At 42.0% G+C, this 25,553-nt stretch overlaps 1 protein-coding gene across 3 annotated transcripts; it reads left to right on the top strand.

Moving 5' to 3' along the window:
* Positions 1 to 1,620: 1,620 nt before the first annotated feature.
* ophn1 (oligophrenin 1) lies at positions 1,621 to 25,424 on the top strand. Of its 3 annotated transcripts, none has more exons than XM_030437731.1 (24): positions 1,621 to 2,346; positions 4,041 to 4,136; positions 4,542 to 4,603; positions 5,839 to 5,910; positions 7,393 to 7,494; positions 7,589 to 7,699; positions 7,866 to 7,970; positions 8,074 to 8,203; positions 8,305 to 8,405; positions 10,365 to 10,456; positions 11,567 to 11,645; positions 14,881 to 14,914; positions 15,006 to 15,068; positions 15,640 to 15,714; positions 17,289 to 17,373; positions 17,872 to 17,930; positions 19,081 to 19,186; positions 19,323 to 19,482; positions 20,035 to 20,179; positions 20,988 to 21,275; positions 22,044 to 22,191; positions 23,244 to 23,294; positions 24,177 to 24,225; positions 24,333 to 25,424. In XM_030437731.1, exons 1-24 carry the CDS (start codon positions 2,193 to 2,195, stop codon positions 24,336 to 24,338), a joined length of 2,373 nt encoding a protein of 790 aa, XP_030293591.1. In that variant the 5' UTR covers positions 1,621 to 2,192; the 3' UTR covers positions 24,339 to 25,424. The 3 variants fall into 3 exon arrangements, with proteins under 3 accessions (XP_030293591.1, XP_030293592.1, XP_030293593.1); XM_030437732.1 differs by having other exon boundaries at positions 2,193 to 2,346; positions 22,047 to 22,191; XM_030437733.1 differs by lacking the exon at positions 23,244 to 23,294 and having other exon boundaries at positions 2,193 to 2,346.
* Positions 25,425 to 25,553: the final 129 nt, after the last annotated feature.

Genomic DNA, 25,553 nt, shown 5'->3' with positions numbered 1-25,553 from the left:
TTTTCTGGCAGCCTCGGGATGTCTTACAAAATTAATGTAATTGATGCATTCAAATCAAGCATTTAGAATTTAGTGTGTGTGTGTGTGTGTGCGTGCATGTGTGTGTGTGTGTGTGTGTGTGTTGCAGGCTGTGTGCAGTGCTTCAGCTCAGTTTGAAGGAGGCCATCTGGAGGTCGTTGTGAGTTACTGCAACATCTCAATAATGATTCTCTTCTTCTGATGAGGTGAATGATTTGCAGTGAATTCAGTCTTGTGACTTTGAAGCCGGCAGCAGTTTGTTCACTGATCCTGTCAGGAGGAAAAAAAACATGTCTGCATTACTTTTATAATCAGCCCGGGATCAAAATATAAATATCCTACAGCAATACTGTGTTGGAGCTTGTTTGCTGTAATGGAGCTGCCTGCGCAATGACATCAGCTGTATTCTTGTTCCTAATCTTGACTGCAGGAACACACCCAGTGACATGCAGGTGAGACCTGTCTCGCTGTGTAATAATCACATGCCTCTCATGATGTGTTCAGGTGTCCGTGTGGGTGCGTTTGTATCTTGAGCTTCGTTTTAGTTTTAGATTATTTTCCTCCAGCGCACAGTGCCACAGCCCTTAGACTGAGGATCATTACAAGCAGAAGCAAGCTGAACCTTTTCTGGATCCACAGTCACACTAGAAGAAACCTGTCACAAGCAGAGCCTGATAACCTTGTTGGTCACTGCAGCAACTGAGGGTTAAAATGAATTAGTAACCAGTTTTGTGGTTATTAACTCCCTTATCTAACCTTCAGGCCAGGTGTACCCGGACACCTCGCAGGCTTGTGATCCCTAAAAACAAACAAAATCTCTACGTCCAACACCTCACCAAGGGTTGCATGTGTCTCGTGGTTGTGAACAGTTCAACCAGTTTATTTATTACAAATTCAGGACTTGGATTAATCCAATAATTCACAAGAAAAAAAAAAAAAAAAGGAAAGACAACTTGAGAATGTGGGAAAAATGAACATTAAATTGTGTACCAGTATTCAAATAACAAAAACAAACACTTGTGACTTCTACTTGTGACTCCTCAAATGTATCTTCCCACTCCTCGGCTTTGGTGTTATTTTCTGACGGACTTTCCCCTCGACCCTGACAGAAAAGGTCATGAGGTCAAGGAAGGACGTGAAGGAGAGTTTCCCTCTGTATAGGATGGTCCAGTCAGTGCCCCATGCTAACTGCGACACTCAGCACTTAGAGAATTAGACCAGCTCTCATCATGGCTGACACTTCGAGTCTTTCAGGTACTTTTACTTAGAGAAAAAAAGACACCTAGGGGTCCTGAACCACAGATTGGGAACCACTGCACTGTATGTATATAAATGTGCAAGACTAATACCTTTTATTGTAAAGAGTGTATCGATCTGCACTGAGATGTATGTAGGCTACACAATCATCACTCTGAAAATGATATTATCATCAGGCTTTTTATATATAATTGCTATTTCTCACTGATGAGTTTACGAATTCCAACAGCACTTGAATGCAGCAGAATCGACATAATCGCCTGGCTGTGCTGCGGCCCCTTTAAGAACCTCCTGGGTGTGGAAAAGGGGGAAGTTTTGGGTGAGTCCGTAGCCAGTTGGTCTCGTCCCATTTAGGTTTGCGTCACGCTCTTTGGGAAATTGTTGTACGTGAGGATGTTAAACATCTCTATTTGTAAACAGACACATTAAGTAACGCGTTCACAGAGGTATAACATCGCGATATTACGTGTATGGATTAAAATTAATTTTTCAAATCGATGCCAGGACGGAAGGAAGGGTTTGGTGAAAGGGTGACATATTTCGGAATGGGACGCGTCCGGCGGGATTCTAGCCGCTCTCCCCTAATCACGACAATGCAACAAGGAAAAAGTAGCAAAGAGGAGCACGATTCAATTGAATTAGAGTTTAACCAGCCGCGTCCGAGGAGATAAAAGGGGGAAGTGAACGCGGTCCGGACCTCGTCACTGTTTAGTGCACTTCACGAGTGAGCAGCTGCCTCCGCAAGGCTCCCACGGACACCATGGTTCCTGCTGCCCTCCACAGATGAGAGTCGCCTCAACAACTGAGCAGCAATGAGCAGCGTGCGGTAGTCGAGTGTAGGACTGCGTGGCTCCCCTGGAAACAAAAACTCACTTTGCTTTTTCTCCTGTTGTCTTTACGAGCCCGTCGGTCAGAAGATGGGGCATCCTCCTCTGGAGTTCAGCGACTGCTATCTGGACAGTCCCGAGTTCCGAGAGACGCTCAAGTGCTACGAGGTGGAGCTGGAGAGGACCAGCAAATTTCTCAAAGAGTTGATAAAAGATGGCAACAGTGTGATCTCTGCGATCAGAGGTGAGGCTGCTGGAAAATCTCAGCTCTCTTGTTCTGAGTTTGTCTTTTCTTTTTTCTTTTTCTTCTTTTGGTACCATGTAAATACAGTGATATGCTGAAGCTGACAGGATCCGGCTCAGGATCAGCATCAGTGGGGCCTTTCTTTTTAATTTGAAGGGCCTTCAGGATCATTGTGGGTGGCTGGGAGAGGCGTTCAGGGAGGTGCTAGTGCTCCCCTGGGAGAAACACCACACAGCCTGCTTTGAAAAGCCAGAGATCTGGTGCAGATGTGCAGGATGACAGCTGTCCTCTCCTGCACCCACTAACCCCCCTCTGCCCTTTGTGATGTGTCACCCTCTGCTGCTGCTGGTTGTAGTTGTAGTAGTGACAGAATGGACCGCAGCCACTCACAGCTCACAGTAGATGTGTGTATATTTGGGTTCAGTAAGGAGGTCCAAGTCAGCAGTTGACGAGCTTTTCACCTCGAATACAGAAAGTGTCATTGTAGGTGCCGTGGTGGTGCTGCTGCAGAGTGTCGAGGGTCCTTCTGTGTATTCAGCCCACATAATGGGCAGAAGGTCACGAGTGCTGATTGTTTGTTTGGGTAAACTGAAGAGATATTCATGATTTGTTTTTTGTTTTTTTTCATCTCGAGTCTGGATCCCCAAGCTGGAAATGTTGTGAAATAAACTCTAAACTTCTCTGTTCAGGCTTCGTATAGGTGGATATTTGGATATTTACCGGTTTCTTTAATCCTCTGTGACAGTAAACGCACCGTATGGACCAAACAAAGTAATCAGTTGGTCAACATTAGAAACGATTGATGGTTACAGCCCAAAAGAATCCAAACTAAACACACTAAACTGAACTTTATTGGTGGGGGAAATATTTAAAAGTGATTTGAGGATCAAGTTCCACTAAGGAAGGATGTAAAATATGACCACAGTAAGTTCCTCAGGCAAAAGTTCCCTTCAGAAGCGATCTGAAAGACTTTATTTGGGTAAACTTAAGATATATTCATATTTTTTTTTCATCTCCAGCTGGAAATGTTGTGAGACAAACTGCCTGCACAAGAATCAAAAGCTGCAAAAATAAATTGTTTTGAATTATTTTAGTCGTCGCCTGTTAAATGAACTCAAACTTCTCTGTTCGGGCTTCTTATAGGTGGATATTTACTTGGTTTCTTTCCTCCTCTGTGACAGTAAACGCACCATATGAACCAAACAAACTAATCAACAGTAGAAACGATTGATAGTTGCAGCCCAACAAGAATCCAAATAAACACACTAAACTGAACTTCACTGATGGTAGAAATATTCAAAAGTAATTTGAGGATCAAGTTCGACAAAGAAGGGATGTAAAATATGACGACGGTAAGTTCCTCAGGCGAAAAATTCCCTTCAGCGTCGAGCTGAGAGTCTCTGTGTTGTTTCAATAATAAATCCCAGACACAGCTGGCATGATATATCACATAGGCTGCACGTTGGCTGCTGTCGTGCTGGCTGAACCCTGCCAAGGATATCTTTCATACTTTCTGATTTTCCTACCAGAGCAAGAAAAAAAAAAAGGAAAACCACACGGAGTTACAATAATCCCTGGACTGCTCTTCCATTTCATTCAATCACACTCATCAGCGTTGAATCAAGAACGATAAAATCTCATATATTGCAGTTTGTTTTTTGGTTTCATAAGGTTCTGATCGTTTTTTTTTACAGGCTATTCTGTGGCGGTGCAGAAGTTCTCACAGACTCTCAGCATGTTCCAGTTCGACGTCATCGGTGACTCCCTGACAGACGATGAGATAAACATCGGTAAGATGATCTGGACGTATATTTATATCTGCTGATTGTTAAAGTCATGACGATGAAGTGGCTGCTTGCACAATATTCCAGCATTTTTTCCCCCCTGTTTACTAACACCACATGGGAAATTAAAACATTTTACAACAGAATAAGCTGACACAATCAGCCTTCTCCCCTCCTGACCTCAGTGGAGAGGCAAAGTTTTTGGCAGCTGCTTGCTGATTTCTCACAAGTTGAAGATGAGGAACCAGTGGGGAAAAAAAAAAAAAAATGGTTACAGCAGTTGTTAAAGACAAATATGTGTGAGGAAGTGTGCTTCGCTCTTGATATTTCCTGTGCCAAAGACAATTAACATAATAATGCGCAACGTCTTTATTCTGGTCATCATCTTTTTTGTTTTTTTCCCCCCCGTAGCACAGTCGTTCCAGGAGTTCGCCGGACTCCTGCAGGAAGTGGAGACGGACAGGATGATGCTGGTGGGTTATCAACTTCCTCCATGCCGACTCTGCATCCTATCTGACCCCCTCATTAGACGTTCAAAGCCGCATCAAGACATCCGGCTCCAAAGATTAGACCACTTGGATGAAAACGAATTGGCACAGATCTCTTACTATCTGTTTTGTTATGATGTGGAGACAGCGCCTTGAGATCATTATCTGTTTATGTTTTTTGGTATGTTATCGTAACACGTCTGAACACCTAGATACCATCTGTGTGGATTCGCAACCTTGTGAAGCGGAGAGCTATTCGTTATTCTGCTCTCAGTTCCCCTCTCGGTTCTCTCTGTTCCCTTTTTTTTGTAAATGGTTCCATTTTTTTTTCATCCGTGTTGTTACGCTTCCACGCTGTTATTATTTCATCTTTCCTCTTTCCGACAGTAGAGCTGCAACTGTATGTCCAAAAATAATTTGAAACTAAATGTAAGGATTTGCTGCTATTCTTTGTCTTTGGCAGTAAATGAAAAGTATTTTCAGTATTAATTAATTATTTTAAACATTTTATAGACTTAAAGGAGACATAGAATGCTCCTTTTCCAGGTTCATAATTACATTTTGGGTTACTTCTAGAATACGTTTTAAAAAAACACATCAGTTTTTTCATACTGTCCTGTGCTGCAGCTCTGTTTTCCCCCTCTCTCTCTGAAACGCTCTGTTTTAGCTCCTGTCTCTTTAAGCCCCCCCCCCCATACCAAGGCTCCTCTGATTGGTCGTCTCACACACACCTGAGCCAGCACCGCTCACAACAACAGAGCAGCTGCGCTGAATCAATTCTTACTTGCCAAACTAAATTCCGCAAATGTGTTACATGGTGACGTAGCGTGATGTCACAAAGTCACTGAATTAAAGGTGGGACTACTGACGAGGCGTTCAGGAGCCGTGTTTTCTGTGGGAGAGATGAGCTTCTGTTGGTGTGTTTTAACTTTCAAGATCTTTAACGTGCACACGAACAAATATAAAGCACTTATGGGAAGCAAAAAACAAAATGGTGTGATAGTAACTGATTAATCATGAACTCGCACAACCTTCTTGTCTTCGTCTCGTCCTCTTGACTTAAACTTCGGTCATAAACTCACGACTTTGGGAGCAGCAGTTCTTGTCCGACTGGGTTTTCTGGATGCAGGTCTGTGTTGTGTCAAAGAGTGCGTGGTGTGTGTGTGTATTGCATTCTGAAGTGCACGCCGGTAACAGCTGCTCCCTGTTCACCTCTCCAGGTTCAGAACGCCTCCGACCTGCTCATCAAGCCGCTGGAGAAGTTCAGAAAGGAGCAGATCGGAGTAACAAAAGTGAGTGTGTTTGCGCCGAGTCCTCTGCTCCGTAAGTGAAGTGTGGCTCATTCCTGCGAAGTCGGATGTGTGTCAGCACTGGGAGCGCTGATCACTGCGTTGTTTCTGTGCCCGGAGAGTCAAATAGTTGTACAAGAAAACACGTTTCTGAGCTGCTTGCACTGACCAAACAGGATGTTAAAAGCTGCTTCCTCAAATCATGTTTATATGTACTTGTGAGACGTTTACCTGGGGAAGAACATTCAGCTGTTCAGTTGAATGGGAAATCTGTCTCGATCGCTGGAGCAACTCACGTTTTTTGAGTTGACCCCCTGTGTGCTCCTTCACCAACATTTCATTTCGCCTTTTAAAGTTATCAGGAAACTCTAATCACCTTGATTATTCAGCGCGACATTTTGATTTTCTTTTTAGTTCTGCTCCAGTGATCAAGACAGATTTGTTTCCCCTCGGTGGATTTCTAAACTCAGCCCCTTTCCGTAACGCTCGCTGCTGCGGTCATGTTTATGCAATCTGCAAAATGGAAATATACACAAGTCTTGACAGTTTGGGGAAAATTGCTTATCAAACACAGGCATTTCCCCCAAACTGTCAAGACTGTTGTGTTGTCACAAGGTTATTAGGAATATGCTTGAATACAATATATTACAGTCCTTTTAATACTTGAAATAACTCAACCCCGTCATCCTATTTGTTTGTCTCCTGTTGTAAATAAACAAACATTGAACAATCATAATCAAGAAATTGAATAAAAGTTAATATAAATGGCTGACAAGATCAACAGTGACTATAAACATTGATTGCTGCGGGCATTAACGAGGTCTGGAAACTTAATTTTCCGCAGTTTAGATGTGATGAGGCTTCAAGAGTGTAAAAATCTTTGGTTTAGCGCTTGATGATTTGACTCTTAATAAGCTCTACAGACCCTGAAATATGAATTACTTGGAAAATTAGTTCATGCTACAAACGCTGCAGCATATTCAGACATACCGTACGTGTATGTTGTCACAGTTTAGAAACAAGATTTGTTAATTTCAACAAAATGATGGACTGGTTTTGAAAAATCGTACGTTTTCCCCGTGACAGACGAGGGTATCAACAACATCCGAGAAAAGGAAACGACAGTGAGCCAAGGAGCCGAACTAGATGTTAATTCAAACTATTTTCAAATTAGCAGCCATAATATTGATTTTTTTTTTCTTTTTTAATTTATCCTTTGGCTTTTAGCTATGTCATTTATTTCATTTAGTGCATGTGTTAGTTCTTTATACGCTTTAAGCTAACCGTTTCTACCATTTATCCCTAACTTTAGACTTTTTGATCAACCTGAAAAATCCAGTATTTACTCAGACTCAATACCATCAAGATTTTTATTATGAAAGCAAATTTACATTGCATAAAAACTGTTTTCAGTGACTTGTCTTTCAGCCAAACAAACTCCATCTTGATTTAATCCCACCGCAATCTTTCCAACCTGTCGTGCAGGAAAAGAAGAAGCGGTTTGAGAAGGACAGTGAGAAATATTACTCCCAGGTGGACAAACACCTGAGTCTCTCTGCCAAGAAGAAGGAGACTCAACTTCAGGAGGTGAAGTGCAACACGTAGTAACCATTGTCACATAAGAGTGACAAAAACAGGCAGCTATTTGAACTTTCCTTGTTTTTCTATATATTCCCCACAGGCTGATGAGATCCTGGACAAAGAGCGAGTCAACTTCTATGAATCGTCCGTGGAGTACGTGTACCAGATCCAACAGGTGCAGGACAGGAAGAAGTTTGACGTGGTGGAGCCGGTGAGTGCCGCCCTCCGCCTCCTCCTCCTCTGCTTCTTTGCTGCCGTGTAACAAGATTGAGGAAATATAAAGAAGCAAGCTAAAACAATCCCTGTAGCCAGTCATGCGTTCTTTACGTCAGCTGTTCCTTTGTCTGAAGTATGTCACTCTGGATCTGGTCGGACAGGTGCTGGCGTTTCTTCACAGCGTTCTGACGCTCAACAACCTGACGGTGGAGATGACTCGTGATTTCATGCCTTACAAGCAGGAACTGCAGCTCAGCCTGCAGAATGTAAGTGGCGTTACTGGCAGCGATTGACGCCATTAGTGAGATTTGATAACCTCTAATCGGGCGTCGGTGAGATTCTCAAGTGCCGTCTGGTTTGTGCCTGCAGACGAGAAACAACTATGAGAGCACTCGCGAGGAGATGGAGGAGCTGATGAAAAGGATGAAGCACCCCTCTCAGATTGGCAAAATGCACAGCTTTCTGCCCATGGAGGGTTATCTGTACTGTCAGGAGAAGTGTAAGATGTTCACACAGAAGCTCGAAACGTGTGCAAGCCCTTCCCCTCCGATTAGATCTGACACAGTTTTTGTTTTTGTTTGTTTGTCTTTGTCCCAACAGGGGCCTTGGGCGTGTCATGGGTCAAATATTATGTCAAATATCACAAGGAGGGGAGACGGCTGGTCATGGTGCCTTGTGAGCAGAAGACTACAACTAAACAGGTGATCTGCCGAAAGGGAATGATGCAATATAGTGACGTAGCGCTATGCTGCTTTCTGTCCTCTGCCACAGGAACAGGGACTCTGTGGTGTATTCAGGGGCAAACTCTGTAATCTACTTCTCTTAGTGCGGCAGAGCGCCTGGACGCCAACAGGGTTTTCATGGCGCATTCAAATGCACGTCATAAACTCAGAGATCTATACTCGAACGGCTATGAAGGTTGTTAAAAACAGGAAATTATCGACTTATTTCTTATCTGTATTTCCGTCTGTGGAAGTACGTTGGCCTCCATCTTAGAAACTTTCTTATTCCCTCACAACAGCTGTTTTTTTTTTTTATTTAAAATGATGCATATCAAAAAAAAACAATACATTTAGGACAAAATACAAAAAACAAAACAAAGAACAATTAGTGTCTCGGCAAACATACAAACCCTAATCTAGATCTAATACACAATTGGACATCCCACAAGACAATAGGGGGGAAAAAGTGCATTCGACAAGCGACCCTCACAAAATGACAAAAACAGACATAACTTCTCACAACAAGCTGTTACCAATTCATCTGTCTGGCCATCCAAAGTGGGAGATGACGGGGGCCCACAAAGCCAAAAACAAGTCCATTTTCACATGAAGTTTTGCAGTTATCTTCTCCATTACATAAACTTTCTTTAGTCCCTCTCGCCATTGTTGAAGGGTGGGAGGTAGAGGCCTGAGCCAGGACAGGGTTATTCATTTCCTCGCCACAAGTAGGAATATCTGTAATAGCTGGACTTTCCTTTTCCCTATATCTTCCCCTGGAGTCAAACCCAGTATATAATGTAATGGGTTCAGTGGTAATTTAATTTTCAAAATGTTTTGAATTTCTGTTTCCCAGAATCCAATCCCAGAAGATGCGAGTGTGGTCCCCGATCTGTTTACATTTCCTCCAGCATACATTTGCATTATTTTTTGTCATCATTTGATGTAACAGAGGGTGTCTTAAAGTATCTCATTTTTCATTTCCGATTGAATTCCTTCCACACTGGGCTATGAGTGACTTTATGACCCTGCTCACACAACACCTCCCACTCCTCATCTTCAATAACAACATTCATTCCCAACTTCCACTTTTCCTTTATATCTAAAGAATTTTCCGAGAAATGTGTTTGTAAATGTTTCTATATATTGGATACCGTCTTCTTCTTATTATTCTCCTCTATACATTTTACCAGAAAATGTTCTAAAGGTGATGGTTGTTTTAAAGCGTTGCTTTCGGTGTGCGACAAAGGGTAATCCCTCAATTGTAAATACCTATAAAAATCCTTAGAACACGATCCATATTTATCTTGTAATTGCTTAAATGATTTAAGTGTTTCTCCGTCAAACATCTGCTTTATGGTTATTAATCCTTTCTTTGCCCAGATCTGGAACCCAGCATCCAACTTGTTTGGCAAAAAATCAACAATCTTAGCTATTCTTACTGCACGTGATATTGTTAGAGGTGCTCCTTCTTTTTTCCTCACCAGAGACCAAACCCTATGGGTACAGATAATAATAATAATAATATTATTATTATTATTATTATTATTATTATTATTATTATTATTATTATTATTATTATTATTATTATTAATAACAATTATAATAATACATTTTATTTACAAAGCACCTTTCAGGACACTCAAGGACATTTTACAGAGGGACATCAGAAAAAAAAAAAAAATCAATTTAAAACATTCAATAAAACAACATTCAAACATCCAAATACAAAGAAAATTATCCATTCATTGTCAACTTCTAGGTCTCTCCATTTCTTACAACAGCTGTTTTATAATCAGAAGCTAAAAAATCATTACACTTTCCCATTTATTTCCAAATGGGCAGATTTTACGAATTCTATTATAAAAAAGTCTTCATCAGATTGTCCTCCATCACAAATGGCGACTGCTTTCCAACTTCCCTTCTCTTCCCCCCCCCCAGGGCCCCACGCAGCTGACACTGAAGTCCTGCATCCGTCGGAAGACAGAGTCCATAGACAAGCGCTTCTGCTTTGACGTGGAAACCAACGAGAGGTTAGCAAAGTGCAAACAAAAAAAAGCGTGAGATGAGGCAACGCAAAAAAAAAAAAGCCTTGTGGGATAAACAGGTGAGCAGGTGGCCGACGAGGACACGGTGTGAGGGCATAATGGACTGTAGCCCAAACAATCCCTGATGGAAGCAGATGGTAAACTCCATGATTTTGATAGAGGGGGGGGGGGAGGAACAACAACAAGCTCATATTTATATAAGCAGGTCCGCTCGGTTGACAAAATGCATTTTAATCGACACTCGAGCCACGGGCGGCTCCGTCGCGTCTCTTGAAGTCTGAGGAAAATACTTGGAGCGTGGACAGGGAGTTTTTTAAAGGTTTAAGAGCTGCTTGAATTATGCATCGAGCGCTTGAAAGTGTCTGTGAATGTTGAGCAACTAATTTGGCGAGCATGTGAGCCGAAAGAAACTGCATAATGAGGAGCAGGCTGCTTGATACACTGAAGATGGCAGTGCCTCCCAGTTTAGAAGATAACGCAGTCGGCTCGAGGTTGATTTAAGTGCACCCGAGTGTCCCTGAAGTGCTCCCGGCGCTGGTACCTGACCCTGACCTTTGACCTCCCTATGAGTGAAAGAGCGGTGAATACTCCTGCAGGGCGAACATCCTCCTCTGCTCTTAAAATCGCGGGCGCCCAGCATCACTCCTATAGATGTCGTGGATTAAACTGTTGAAGCTGATTTTAAAAAAGTTATTTGAGAGTTTTTAAAGATTTTGTTAAAGTTAGTTGATTGGTGCAGTTGGCAGACGGAGCTTTAAACTCATGGCACAGTTGTCTTAGTTAACAATTGATTCCGTCGCCCACAAGCTGCAAAGTTTGGCAGCAGACGTCGTTGCTTTCTGTCGCAGACAGATTGCAGCAGTTGAATTTCATCATCTCTCGACGCTTCTCTTCATTTATACACATCATGGGATTTAATCAGTTACTTCAAGGGGTCTTTCTTCCTGCTGTGTTATTTTTGTCTACGGTTGTTCGCTCGAAATAATGTGTGATCAAGGAGCTGAATGTTCACAGTGCCGAAGCATTACATCCTGTTACTGGATAATGGAATTGCAACATTTGCCTCTCTAATGGCGTTTGTCACCGTTTCCATAGAAACGCGCCGGTCACTTTCCAGGCTCTTTCGGAGGGAGACAGGAAGTTGTGGATGGAGGCCATGGATGGAAAAGAGCCTGTGAGTTCCTTTCTCTTCTTCTCCTTGATTTTTACGTTTGTGAAAACCGCTTTAAAATATCCCCAAAACAAAACCCCACGCCAGTTTCACGCCCAATTTATTTTGTTGTTATCAGAATTATAAATGTTGGAGCTAGTTAAAGGACAAAATCAAAACGGAGTGATTATCTACTCCTCCGCCATGCAGATGGAAAGTCAAACGAGATGACGTAGTCCGCAAAACATTTCTGGAGCTTGACGGCAAAACAGCGTTGCAGCATCCTCCTGAATCAGTAAAGTAGAAGGAGACTTGTTATAAGATGTTAGAAAAAAAGCCCAACACCTTAAAAACAAACCATAAAGTGGTTCTGTACAGCTTCCCGGGCTTAATCAAGTCTCCAAATTGATTTGAAAAGACATTTATTAAACCCCCGACACACGGTCAAGCTTGAGCACCTTCTTCTGTACTGTTCTTTAGCTCAGCAGCTACAGCGAGAGGGCGTAAATAACATTTTATTAAATCTCCTCTGGATCTCCAAGCTTCCGGAGACTTGGATTAGACCAGGCGAGCTGTATGGAGCCACTTTATGCTACTTTCAGTTGTTTTTAACCTTTTTAAAACAACAACTACTACAGTTGTTTAGGAGAACGCTGTAACACTGTTTTGTTTGACTTTCCATCGGGATGACAGTGAGTAGATGATGACTGAATTCTGCTTTTTTGGGGGGAGAAGAAGCTTCAAAAAACTAAACAGACTCTGATGAACTCTGGAACAAATGAAAAAAAATCATTATGATTTGTTATGCAGAGCGTTGCTTTAAATGGTATTCATTCATTTTGTTTTCATGAAACAACAGCAAGTCAACAGTTTTATTAAATCAAAACTGGCTGCTCATATTTAACAGTTGTTATGCACCGCAGGATGCAGGCACGATCCGGCTTCTGCGTCACAGATGTGTAAAAGACGAAGCTTGTTAGGCACATTACGCTTCAGTGATAAAATTACGGCTCCTTGTCAATCTCAACAGACCCTGACAGCAGGCCTGAGTTCACATCATCATGGCTCTCATCGTCAAGTTTAGTCGCTAACTGAAACCTCCGTGTTAAACGTGCCAAATGCTCAATCTGACAGTCTGTCTCTGCACTCAGCAGTTTCGAGATGATGACATTTCAAAATTGCCTCGCTAGTGAGATTCAAGCGGTCTTTAAATCCTCTTCGGAACAATATTTGGTCTTTCAGTTTTTGCTGTCTACGCTCGGACAACTTCCATATCAGACGGATTCGTTGATGAGCCGTGGCCAAAACAAACAAACCGTCACCGCCACAGGATGTGAAAATAACAGAAGGCACACTTTTTTAGTGCCCTCTTCCTGTGCAACTTCCCCCGTGACTTCTGTATTATCATGAGCGTTTCATTTCACAAGAGCTTCTCCGCTCACCGCGCCCAGATATTCACAAGTAATATCCTGCTGCTGCACTGCTGTGGGGTCTGCAGAGTGTCTGCAGAGTGTCTGAGCTGTCAGTCCGGACTAGGATCCAGTTATTATGTTGCTGTAAAATAATGATGAGACTGTGTATTGTTTATGGTCAAAGTGTTGTCTTCTCCTGGTTTTGAAGGCAGCATTGACGTGATATAACTTTCTGTACTTACCAGATTGTTCTACTTCAATCTACTTCAGTTCTACTTCAGTCATAATATTCACATTAATGACGATGATTGATCTAAAAAGTACCCGTGGTGATCGCTACAATATTGTTGCAATATCGAGATATCTGCTTAAAGATATTGTGATATTTGACTTTGTCACCCAGTCCTCCCATTTATGAGGTCATTTCAAAATGTGGAGAGCTGTATCGTGTGTATAGCCTTAAATATTGCGATGTTGTTTTAAGGCCATGTCACTCGCCTCTATGTTCTTTCAGAATAATCTCTTCCACCACTCTGTCGACACTCTATTAGCCTTTTTGAATAGCTACATTATACAGTGCAGCACTGCAGTCAGAGGGAAACTTCATATTGGTGTATAAGGGCCTCATGGTGCAACATGTCTGTGCACGCTGTCTCGTGTTTCTGTACATTCTGCATCCTTTGAAACTCCCTCATACCCTGCTTGCTTTGAAAGCATTTCATGTAAATGTAATGGACAGTGTTAATCAAGTATCATTTCCCTTTCATCGTGCACTTATTCAACAGGAGTAGACACCGGATCTGAACCAGTCGGCCGATTTAAGAGAAGTAATCAGCATCTGGTTAAATAACAGTTTAATTGTCGGGTTGCAAATATTAGCTGGTTCCAGCTTCTCACATACATATTGACCAGAGCTTGAGAGGTTTTGTGTCCACGACGAACAAACATCCTCAGGAGCTCTGGAAGACAAACCAGGCCGATGCCTCCGACGTCGACGCGCAGCCAGCCGGTCCATTTTCGAGTCTGCTGAGGTCCAGAAGTCTCTGTTTTTGGCAAATTTGTCACATCTCCAGACCGAGAGGCAGTTGACATGCCTGAACCTGCTCTACGTGCCAAAACGGCAAATGTGATGCTAAAACTCTCGGATCGCTCCGAGGCTTCTCTTCGTGCACTTTCCACTGCAAATTCTGGCATAAAAGTGTTGGAAAAAGGCAGAAAAATGCTTTTCGCGTTCATCTCCAAACTCGCTTAAGCAGTGGCACATATTGACCGTTTTCTTTTTTTTTCTTTTTGGCCACTGAAACGAAAACAATCTTTCAGAAATTGGAAAGAAAGCTGTGATTGCTCTCTCTTGACAGATTTCTCCGTTCTGAAGCAAAGCTACCGTGTCAGCTGATTTTATTTAATTGAAAAAAAGGAAAAAAAAAAACTTTCCTTCACAGATAAAAACAAAAGCAGAGGATAAAGAAGCAGCCGTTGTGTTCTTGGGTGCAAATCAGTGACAGGGCGTGATGGTGATATTTGACGCTTCACACTCCCTGCTGACGGGTCCCTGAGCGTGACTCCACTTTGCCGTCCCTGAGTTAGACGTCCACCAGTTAACGAATCGCGCCCTCTGTCTCCTCGTCTCTCTTTGCTCTGTCTCCTGCATCATCATGTTCATGTCATCTGATGCAGCTTGTCTCCTCCCGCCACCATCCAGCGTTCTCCTCCCCCCCCCACCCCACCCCCCACCCTCGTTTTCATTTTTTCAAATGACGCGTTCATTAATCACGCTGGAGGAAGGTCAGATGTATTCCACATATTTTCCTTTTACATTTTTTTTTCCTTTTTTTTTTTCATTTCAGATCTATCATTCCCCAATTCACAAGCAAGCCGAAAGTAAGTCACTCACCATTACACCGGTCACTGAAAACATCTGTATTCAAAGTTTCGCCTTCTATTTACCGGTTGTTTTTTTCCCCCCCGACAGTGGAACTGAACGAGACCGGATTCAAGTTTGTGCGAAAGTGCATCAACTACATCGAAACAAAAGGTAAAGTTCATCCCGGCTGTCTTTTTAGTACTGTCTGATTCCCTGAGGGGGGCATACTTGAGTCGTAGGTTGCATGTTGATGCCTTGCCTGCAGGCTGCTGTCAGGGAATAAACGCCCTCATCGCAACTAGTAATCTGAGAGAAGTGGTCTGCACGGGATTGTACAGACTTTTGATTATCACGTCGTTATCACACGCCGTCTGATCTGTTTTAGTGTCTTTTAAAGAATCATTTTTCACTCACTCACTCGTTCTTTCTCTCTTTCTTTAAACGTCAAAGCTCAAAATCTCAAACCCCATCGTAAAGTCATTCACGACTTGACTCACCTTACAGGAATGGAATTAGACACTCAGTCCCCAAACATGTATTTCGACTCAGCACAGACAGCTGCTGCATAGTTTCAAACTTAAGTGGTTCATGAAACATCCGTAATCAGGCAGGAACATCTGTATCCTAATTCTGGCTGCTGCGAGACACATGTGGTACATTTCCACCGCTCTGTACGTGTCCAGATTACACTCCCCTTTTCTTTTTTCCCTTTTTTTTTTTAACCTCCCCTCCTCTCTTCTAGGAGTCACACAAGAAGGAGTGTACAGAACGGTTGGCAGCAACATCCAAGTGCAGAAGCTTTTAAATGCCTTCTTTGGTAAGGAAATAACCCTGCGAACACGTTCTACATCTGTCCATCTGCTGCGTTTCTTCGCATGGGTTAGCCCGAGAACACAACCGGTTCTGCAAGTGTTGTTAAGCCTGGGTGTGTGAATGATGGGGAAGTATCAGCAGGTCATTGAATCGCAGCGCTCGTGCTTTTCATGGCCTCAGCGCTGAAGTAATTCTATATTTTAAATGAAGCTCATACCGGCTGACTCGCAGAGAATTATCACCCTGCTCTGCTCTCACCTTTAAGTTCAATTTAACTGAGCTAAGTAGAGTCTTTTAACACATTTCTTTGATTTTCCAGCTCAATTTACATGACGTGGCATCATTTTGGGATGCAACAGGCTGCAGTGTCTTAATGCAAAAAGCTCTAAATCCCCGCTGTGCTACCAGCATAGCACCAAACAGCAGACAACCTGTGCTAGAAACTGTTTAGCCAGTGAGCAAATTTGTGCATTCAGCAGCCAAAGAGTGAGATTTGTTTCCCTCCAGAGTGTGTGGAGACTAGACAGAATAATTACATTATGAACCTTTTATAATAGAAGCACAGCGGGCAGAATGACATGTGGAAGTCAGTCAATTCAGGGAACTTGGGATCTTGGCAATGCGGAAAGCCCTGAGAGGAATTAAAGGAAGTTTCAAAGGTTATTCTGGCAAAACTTTTGTTTACATGATAAAAAAAAAACGATTTAAATCAGATTTAGAAAAACATTTTCTCACTTGCCTCTTCAGGCTTCCGTATAGTAAAATTTAGCATCTTGATCACAAGGCATTTGCTTTTGACCGTGGACCACCATTAAGTTTCAGTTTTAGTCCTCAAGGGGAGAAAAGTTTGGGCACTACTATGTTAAACATAGTACAGGGAACTTTAAACTGGTTATTAAAAAGTCTCAGTTTCATTATAATGCCTCTAGGAGTCTCACAGCCTGAGGGGAGGAGCTGCACAGTAGTCTGGTGGTACGGAACAGAACTAAAACAAAGTTTTTCTCATATCACCGTCACGTTCTGCAGTTAATAATGTAACATAGCCGATCTTAATGTACATATTGACTCACCCATACATCCTGCAAACAGCTGTGTACAAACAAGAAGAACAGTGTTAAGACTACGTTGCCTCTCTCTTTCACTCTCCTCCAGAACAAATAAACAGCCAGATCAAGATCTTTACTAAATGAGATGGTGGTGCTCTGAACACTTTTGTTCACAGGGGGCGCCAGAGTCAACAAAAACTGAAAAGTTCCTCGTAGTCACTTTAAATTTTATTTGTGTCCACACAAATTTAGACTTGCCAGAGTAGGAAACACACAGGTAGTACTTATAACTTATACTTATAGTACTTATATAATGTAAGTGTCCCAGTAAGACATGACAGTGTGACGCTGAACCCTGCAGCTAAATGGAATTATGCCGTTATTAATCCTCTTATTTACACCTGTGTTATTCCTCCAAGTAAAAATGTCTTCCACGAAGAAGGCCTATTCTTTGATCATGTTTAATCCTAATCTATATATACAAAATCAAACATAAATGTATTACATTTTATTGTTTTTTGGTCCGCTGCAGACCCCACAAACCCAGGAGACGTGGATCTCCACAGCAGCGACTGGGACATTAAAACCATCACAAGTGCATTGAAGTTTTATCTAAGGTATGTTCGAGTGTGAGGAGACGTGTGTGTGTGTGTGTGTGTGTGTGTGTGTGTGTGTGTGTGTGTGTGTGTGTGTGTGTGTGTGTGTGTGTGTGTGTGTGTGTGTGTGTGTGTGTGTGTGTGTGTGTGTGTGTGTGTGAGCAGGAGACACAAAATACATTTGTGGAAAATAACGTATAACCCTGCGTAGGTCCAGATCTGTGGCTGCTTTTTTGGTGACGATGTCGAAATTGTAATCATGAATGTATTTTGTGACGAGTCGGACTCATTTGAAATTCTCTCTACAAACCAGGATCCAGATAGAAACACTTTGTTGTGCCTAAAACAACAGATGCAGCCTTTGACAGAGGTTGCGCTCTCTAAGTGCTTTCTGGTGTAATTGTGTGACGAGTGAGTGCTGCTTTGTTTGTTTTGTTTGTTTTTCCCTTTTTGGCTGATGAGGTGAATTACATCGCACCGCAGCTCCGCTCGCTCACAAGCGCATGTGTTTATCTGCAGGAGCTTGTCTGAGCCGCTGATGACCTACAGCCTCCACAGAGACCTCATGTGTGCCGCAAGTAAGACTTTGTTTTTTTTTTTAACAAAATATCCGGCGCTGATTTGTGTGTGTTCTCCTTTTCTTCCCTTCCTTTTTAGTATCCTGACTCTGATCCAGACCGATCATTCAAACATGTCTCCAACTAACATTTGTGTTTCCCCTCAAAATCTAAAGGAGTGCCGCTGCATTTCCTTTCGAAACGGACATGGCATTAGGAAGGGTTTGCAAGTTGATATGCGCTTTTGCCTAAAACATGTCCTCACCTGTAAGCGAGCAACAGGGAAAACTGTATCTCCACTGCATGCTTGTATGTTCATGTCGTACTACCTGAAGTCCACATTGCAAAGATAATCGTGTGTGCATTGATTTCTTGGTTTTAAAAAAGGTGCAGTATGTAAGAATTGGCCTCCTGTCAAAATCAAACAAATAGGGGGCAGCGTATCACAAGATGCTAACTGATGCAAACTATAGCTGCCATTAGCTCGTTAGCTCAGTTAGCTGTGCAGCTAGAGGGTTTAGACTAGAAGCTAAGGTGTTGACGCAGAAGCTTTGGAAAGTTGGAAATTCTCGGATTCCAGCTTCTTCCAACAAAAAACGTTCTAATCTTTACTCTTCCGTGATCGTAAACTGACAAAACAAGACATTCGAGGTTGTCATCTTTGCATTTGGGAAACACTGATTGACATATCGCACCATCTTAGAGACCAAACTGATCAAAATGATCAACAATGAAAATAATCGTTAGTTGCCTGGATAAAAAAAAACAAAAAACCTGGATATAAGACACAAAAGAGGGATTTGTACATAAATGCTGTGCAGGCCGGCTGCACCTTCAGCAGTTTTAACAGGCAGCGCAAATTCAGCCTGGACGACAATAAAAGAAATCTGAGTCCACTGTTTGTTTTTATCCCTCCCACAATGCCACTGTAAATCAGAGAACACACACAAGTTTAATAGTGTCAGCCTCATTCTGTCAGGACGTACAAAGAGACAACTGGTGGCTTCATGTTCCTGGAAATGTCACGCAGCAGTTGAGCGGAGACTCAACCTTTAACTGCCTTTTGTTCGAGAGACTCTCTCTGATTCTGTTGCACGCATGCGGTTGTGCTGTACTCCGTAACGTGTTTTAAACATTTCACGTTCAACTTCTTGCTGTCTTTGTGTCACAGAGTCCGACAATCTGGACTTTCGACTGACTGAAATCCACTCGCTCACCTACAAACTGCCGGAGAAGAACCGAGAGATGCTGGAGATGCTGATCAAACATTTGGTCAAGTACGTGCTACAGTCGCATACTTTGTTGGGATTCATCATTAACTCTCGCCTGGAAATAAGCTCAGTTAATGTGTCACCGCCCTGTTCCTCATTTCAGTTACTTTTTATTCAAGTCGACTTGATGGTTCTTTCACAGCGTGTGCAGCCACAGTGAGGACAACCTGATGACGCCCTCGAACATGGCGGTTATCTTCGGTCCCACGCTGTTGAGGGCGAAGGAGGAGACTGTGGCGGCCATGTTGGATATCAAGTTCCAAAACATTGTCGTGGAGATTCTGATCGAGGACTACAAAAAGGTACGTTTCAGGCCGTCTGCAGACAAGTGAGTGCTGTCAGTCTTCTCATGGAAATGAATAAGTGTTTTTCCCCAAATGTTCAACTTTAGATTTAAAGGTCCCATATTTTAGAGAGTGGGATTTCATGTCTTTTGTGATCAGAGCGCTCAGTCCCCAGAGGAATGCACACTGTGTTCAGAAGCTCTTGTTAGCCTGTTAGCTCAGTTAGCCATGCAGATAGCCAGACTGCCAGGGGGAGTGTTGGTGTTTGCACAGCTAGCACAGGAGCTTCGAACCACTGGGAGAAAGAGGATTTTATATATTATATAATATATATTCTGATCATGAAAGCATGCAAACACTTTCTAGTAAGCATCCAAAATAAAGGTACGAACCTTAAAATCAGCACAGTATGGGACCTTTAATGCTTTTTTTTTTATTTGCCTGCCTGTCTTTTTTCCTGCTCTCTCATGTGTATAATTTCATTCATTCTACCAAGTTACAGACTATATAGTGATGCTCCTGAACCAAAGCATTAACTGTAACTTTTTTTGTGTGTGTGTGCCATCGCAGATCTTCAGTAATATGCCCGACAGCTCCGCCCCGCCCATCCCTCCTCCGCGGATCACCCCGAGGAAGCGGCAGCCCATCACGATCTCCAAGCGACCACCTCGTGTTTTTCAAGCTCTTAGTCACGACCACTTTCAGCACACAGAGAGTAATTATCAGCCCCTGGTCTGATTGTCATCATCATCCTCATCATTATCCCATCCTGTCAGCGCTGAATGTTTTTCTGATGTTGTTCTTTTGGTTTTTTTTTTTTTTTTTGGGAATATTCCCAAACACACCTGCAGGGTCGTTTCTTAACATTTTCTGAAGTGCAGAAAAATGTGATTTACTGTACGTGTGTGTTTTCATCAAATACCATTGCTAACAATTACTACTTATTCCTAAACATGGAGTTATTCTTTGTGTTTGTCTACGAATGTCAAATCAGAAATCTTTTCATTGTCTTCCTCTATTGTTAATACTTTTTATTCAAGTACAAATAAAACTGAATCTCCATTTTTTTCATCTCACATTAGTCTTTTTTCCCCCCCAATGCTTCTGGCTACATCATGTAATTTTCTGTCTGTTTAAACCCCTCATTAAGTGGGTGTGTCTCCATCCTTTCATAACACTGCGGCAGAGAAATTCGGAGCGCCTGCTGCTTCTCTCCGTGTTGTGTTTTTAACTTTGTATAGCCAAAAAAAAAACTATCTCTGTATGATTACTCCAAACTATGATATGGGCTTTAAATTCATCATTCATCAACAGATAGTTTTCATGTCGTCTTTAACCAGTGAGGTGCTGTGCCAGATGTTTATCATGTGACCTTGGACTTTGAAGATGATTCGTATTATCTCATAGATGAAAATTCGATCAACAGATCAACATCACGACTTTAATCTGGATGTTTAGGTGTAGCTGTTCCCTCCCACTCGCCAGTACCTTGCATTAATCACCGTGTTGTGTCTTTGTACCAGATGGCCAGAACGACAGCTCCGTCCAGGACGGGGAGGTCTCTGTGAACCCCGTTCCCCTCCAGAGGACCAAACCTGTGGTCCCAAGAGAACCTCCTCCGAGACTAGCATTGCTGCCCAAACCGGCTAACCGTCAGGACAGGCAGTCGGAAGCAGACGTCGGAAAGGTGGATGATATGAGACAAAAGCCAGATTCTTCTGCAAATGGGGAGTCTGCAGTCTACGTGAGCAGAGTGCCATCCTTCCAGGGCCGGAGACCATCAACGAAGGGCACGTCAGCCATGAGGGAAGGTATGATGATCCGTCTGTTTGTTTATCTGTTGCTAAGAAAAAGACATTTCTCTCGGTTTCATAGAATTTGCTAAAAAAAAGTGAGTTACAAGGGGACAGAAAATGAAACGCATGTGTTGCTGAGATATGTGGGGAGACTTAAAAAAAAATGGTCCAGCGGAAAGAAAATGTCAGGCAGCCTCCTCAGGACTTCATCTGCTCGTTTTCCTTTTCACGGCCCCGTCCAGTCATTCAGAATCATTCTTCTCTCCTGCATGTACTGTCAGACTGTTTGTTGTTTTGGTGGAGGTGATGGTGGAGCCAGTCGTGATGCTCTGGCTTTTAGTTAAATATTAGTCATCTGTAATTGGCTTTCTACCATTTCATTTCTTTTGAAACAAAGTCTTGGTTTTAACCTTTTCCTCGCAGGTGACAGTCTCGGTAAGAAATTTTAAATCCGACGAGTGCTATGTAAGCGTTTCTGGTGATAACGTGGTCTATGACACAAAGTCTTTGCTGATTTTTAAGTTTGCCCAATAAAGATGGGCATTATATGGATCTTTTGTTATTATAACTACTACTATAAGTGTTTTTTAACCTATATGAAGATGTTTCCCTGCTCAGCAGACCTCGACACCGATCAGGGAAACATCTAAAACATGCAGGACATCACAGCCATTTGTCTTTAATTTTGCCGTTAACAGTTTTATTCCAAAAACTCCTTCATCGCTGTCTTTTCTCGGACGTCGTTGCATGAAGCTTTAGTTTTTTAGTTTTTTTTTCCCCCAGGAGATTCTGACGGTCTGACCAGAACGAGGTCCACAGAGAAACAAGCCATTTGCAGACCCCCGGTCAGACCTCCTGAGCCCCCTTCAAGGTCCCCCGCTCAACAAAAGACCCAGAGTGCAGCGAGCAGCGAGGGCTCGGCCACATCTTAGTAAGTGCACTTTGGAGATAGAGAAGTCTGTCACCACCTTTTTCACCTCGTTACTTTTAGACGCAGTTGTCATTTACGCTGGGGATGCTGGAGATATGTTCCAACCAATCAGCTGGTTTTGTCCCCATCACTTTGTAAAAGCATAGTTTGTTAAAAAAAAAGCTGCTTCTGATATCTGTTTGCTTTAAAATGAATATAGATTAGAACAGAAATAATCTAATCCCAGTTTAAATCACACACACAAGTATTTAAACCTGATGCTCGAGTCACGATCGGTTGATTCTGACTCGTGAACTCTGTTCTAGCATCGAGGTTTGTGTTCAGAGTGCAGGTTCTTTGATAATAATCTATGGTGACATCACATGATCGCTCCATTAAATGACTTAAAATCACACGCAGTATGTTGAAAAGTGTTACCACCTGAGCTCTTAATGTCCCCCACCTTTTCAACACAAAACGTCAGACTTGATTTTAGATATGCAAACGCAGAAAGGGTCAATAAATATTAGATCTGCTGTTTTTTTTATCAAGATCTCCAAGTTTAGGCAAAACTGTGCCAGATGTGCTACTGACTTACGGAAGCCAAGTGCAGCCAAGGAGATGATTATTTTGTTAAATTCTGTCACCTCAAGAAGAGTAAAAAGACTATAATCAGTACCAACATATGAACTATGTCACGATGAACCCACAGAGAACCTGACTGCAGTTCTTCTCAGGTCTACGAAGCATTTAAGGGTCTCCCAGCTCATCGTTTTGTTTTCACGCTCCACAACCAATGTTTTTTTTCACACTTGTGCTTTTCCTGCTATAAAATGTCAATACGTCTTTTTTTTTTTTTCCCTGTCTTTTTTACAAGGACGGTTAAACATTACAGCTGCTCTTGGTTTTCACGGTTAACTATCCCTTAAATGTAACACCCAGAGGGAATCACAGAGAGAGAAATGGAGGCTATAAAACCGCTTAGCAAACAACACTTGCCGAGTATTGGATTACCAAAAATTTAATGAAAAATCTCTTTTACCGACATGTCAGTTTTCTTCTCTCTTCTGCAGTGTTGCTTCTAAAACAAAGTTTTTCGAGAACGCCTCCAGGCACGTTGGCAGGTATGTCTAAGCTGATTTTTCCCCTCTGTGCTCCAGTTTCTCTTTCTGTCTTGCTTTGCTTGCCTGCCTGTCTGTTGTCTTTCCCTCTATTTTCTTTCTAGTTCTGGACACATGTATTGCACTTGTATTTAGTAAACATGATTTGAGAAATTACTGTAATGTCGTAAGAGCATCTGAGCATAACCAAGATATTTATGGCCGTTTTCAGACAATAAATCATTATTTCCTTTGTTTGTTCCCAGTCGGAGCCCTCAGACACTGAGTCTGGTGTGTTTATGTGCCGATTCCCCTGTTTTGGCTCACGTTAGTCGTCCTGCTGCTGCTGAATTGATTTTTAATACGGATGTGGAACACACATATCCACTCTTTTTATGATCTGGCCTTCACTGGCAATGATTGAGGCTGTAAATGAAGAATGCCTCAGTGGGAGGACTTTGTGGGAGTTTTTTTTTTTTTCCTATCGAAGACAGCTCATCCCTTTCATGACTGTAATCTCCTGAATCAGTGTTGCACACAGTTTACATCGTGTCCAGAAGGGAGGCCACGCTGACGTATGAAGCTCTCGTTTGGCATTCGATCGCCTGTCCGATCGTAGTTTGGATCGTCCGAAACAAACCGTCTGTCGGCGACACAGTTTTTTAAATGATAGAAAAAAGAGAAACTTTGAATAACATTTTTAGCCTTTTGTTGCACATCGTGACCTGTCTGCAGTGCGAAATTCCTAAAAACTGACATCACAATCACTCCGTCTCACACGGTTTGAGATGCGACGGAGCTGAAAGATCGACGTCATCACACAGTTTCTTAGGTGATGATGGGTGGTAAGGCTGAAACCATACATGGATATGCAATTAACTTGTTTTTTTTCCTCTTCTAATTCAGTCCACCAACCTCTCCGCCACCTTCATCAGGGACAAATGTAAAAAAAGAGGTGAGATTTACTGTTGTTCAGTCGTTCTAACGCTGTTAAATCACAACGTACTGTAAAAACGGTTAGTTTAACACGTCCCTTTTGTACGTTTGTCTCGTTTTCCTCAGAATTAAAGTTAAGGAAGGCTACATTTGGAACGCTACATGTGCTGGTGGGCGCACGACTAAGCTGAAGAGGAAGTCTCAACCGGAGAACTCAGTCGCTCTTGATCTCAGTAGACAGACTGATGAAATGTCTCTCCATCGAACTGACTGGATGTATTTGATTCCATTTGATTATTTTTTGTTATATTGAGAATGGTGTTGGACGGCAACACAGCAGCAAACTGACTTTCATTCCAAAGTTAGGATGGAGTAACAGCACTGTTTCCCCTTTTTGTGTAATACCGGTTGACATTTGTGTCAAATCGCTTTCGACATGAAGTAATCCTACAGTGTTAAAAAGTTCAAATGACCAATTTTTACTGGCGGGAAACTAACTTCTGTCTTTTGGCTCTAACAGAGTACTTAGATATAGTTGTCAGCACTCTTAATGCTTGTTTTAAGCATTGTAAAATAGATTTCCCCAAAGAAGACTAATGAATTAAAGTGGACATAATCAGTTTAATCATGATTAATTTGATTAATGTGAGTCTAATATTAACTTCGAGAATTTAACAAAAAAGGACCTTGTTATCTTCAGTCAGGGAGCTGGATGAAGCAAAAGTAATTTAAAGCTACATCCATCAAGTATTTCTGTGGAAGCTATTTTAGACGAACAGTTTTAAAAAAAAAAAAAGAATATTTAGATGAAATTATGTGACACACAGTCATGTAAAAGTCACTCTTGAAGCGGCATTACAAAAAGTATTTTTGCTCGAGTCTGTTGTCCAGTCAGTGTAGTTTGACTTCACATAATGAATCCAATGTTTGTGAAATAGAGAAGAAACATTCTCATACTTCTCTTCACTTCTTACCTAATGTACTGTAGGTAGGTCAGGTTGCACAGGAGAGTCCTCAGAGTTTACCTGAATTTGTTGCACCCAAAACATATTGTTACGATATGTGAAAATAACACTCCATTGTTTTGTTTTTATTTCTTTGTTGTTAAAGTGTTAAAGTCTGTTAATTTTACATGTGTTTTTATTTTTTATAACCCAACTTGAAAATTCTTCTTGTTGTCTTGTTGGAAGGTTAAATAAACATGAATTGCTCCTGAAATGACTCAAATATATATATATATATTTTTTTAAAAGGGTCGTGTATTACCAGTCACTTTTGTGGTATTCCATGTATCATCCTACTTCCTAAGTAACAGTTTCCATTAAAGGTTTTTACCTTAATGTGATG

The sequence above is a fragment of the Sparus aurata genome, chromosome 13 (assembly GCF_900880675.1).
Source record: "Sparus aurata chromosome 13, fSpaAur1.1, whole genome shotgun sequence".
NCBI classification, from domain to species: Eukaryota; Metazoa; Chordata; class Actinopteri; order Spariformes; family Sparidae; genus Sparus; species Sparus aurata.
This window is presented reverse-complemented; position numbering and strand designations above follow the sequence as displayed.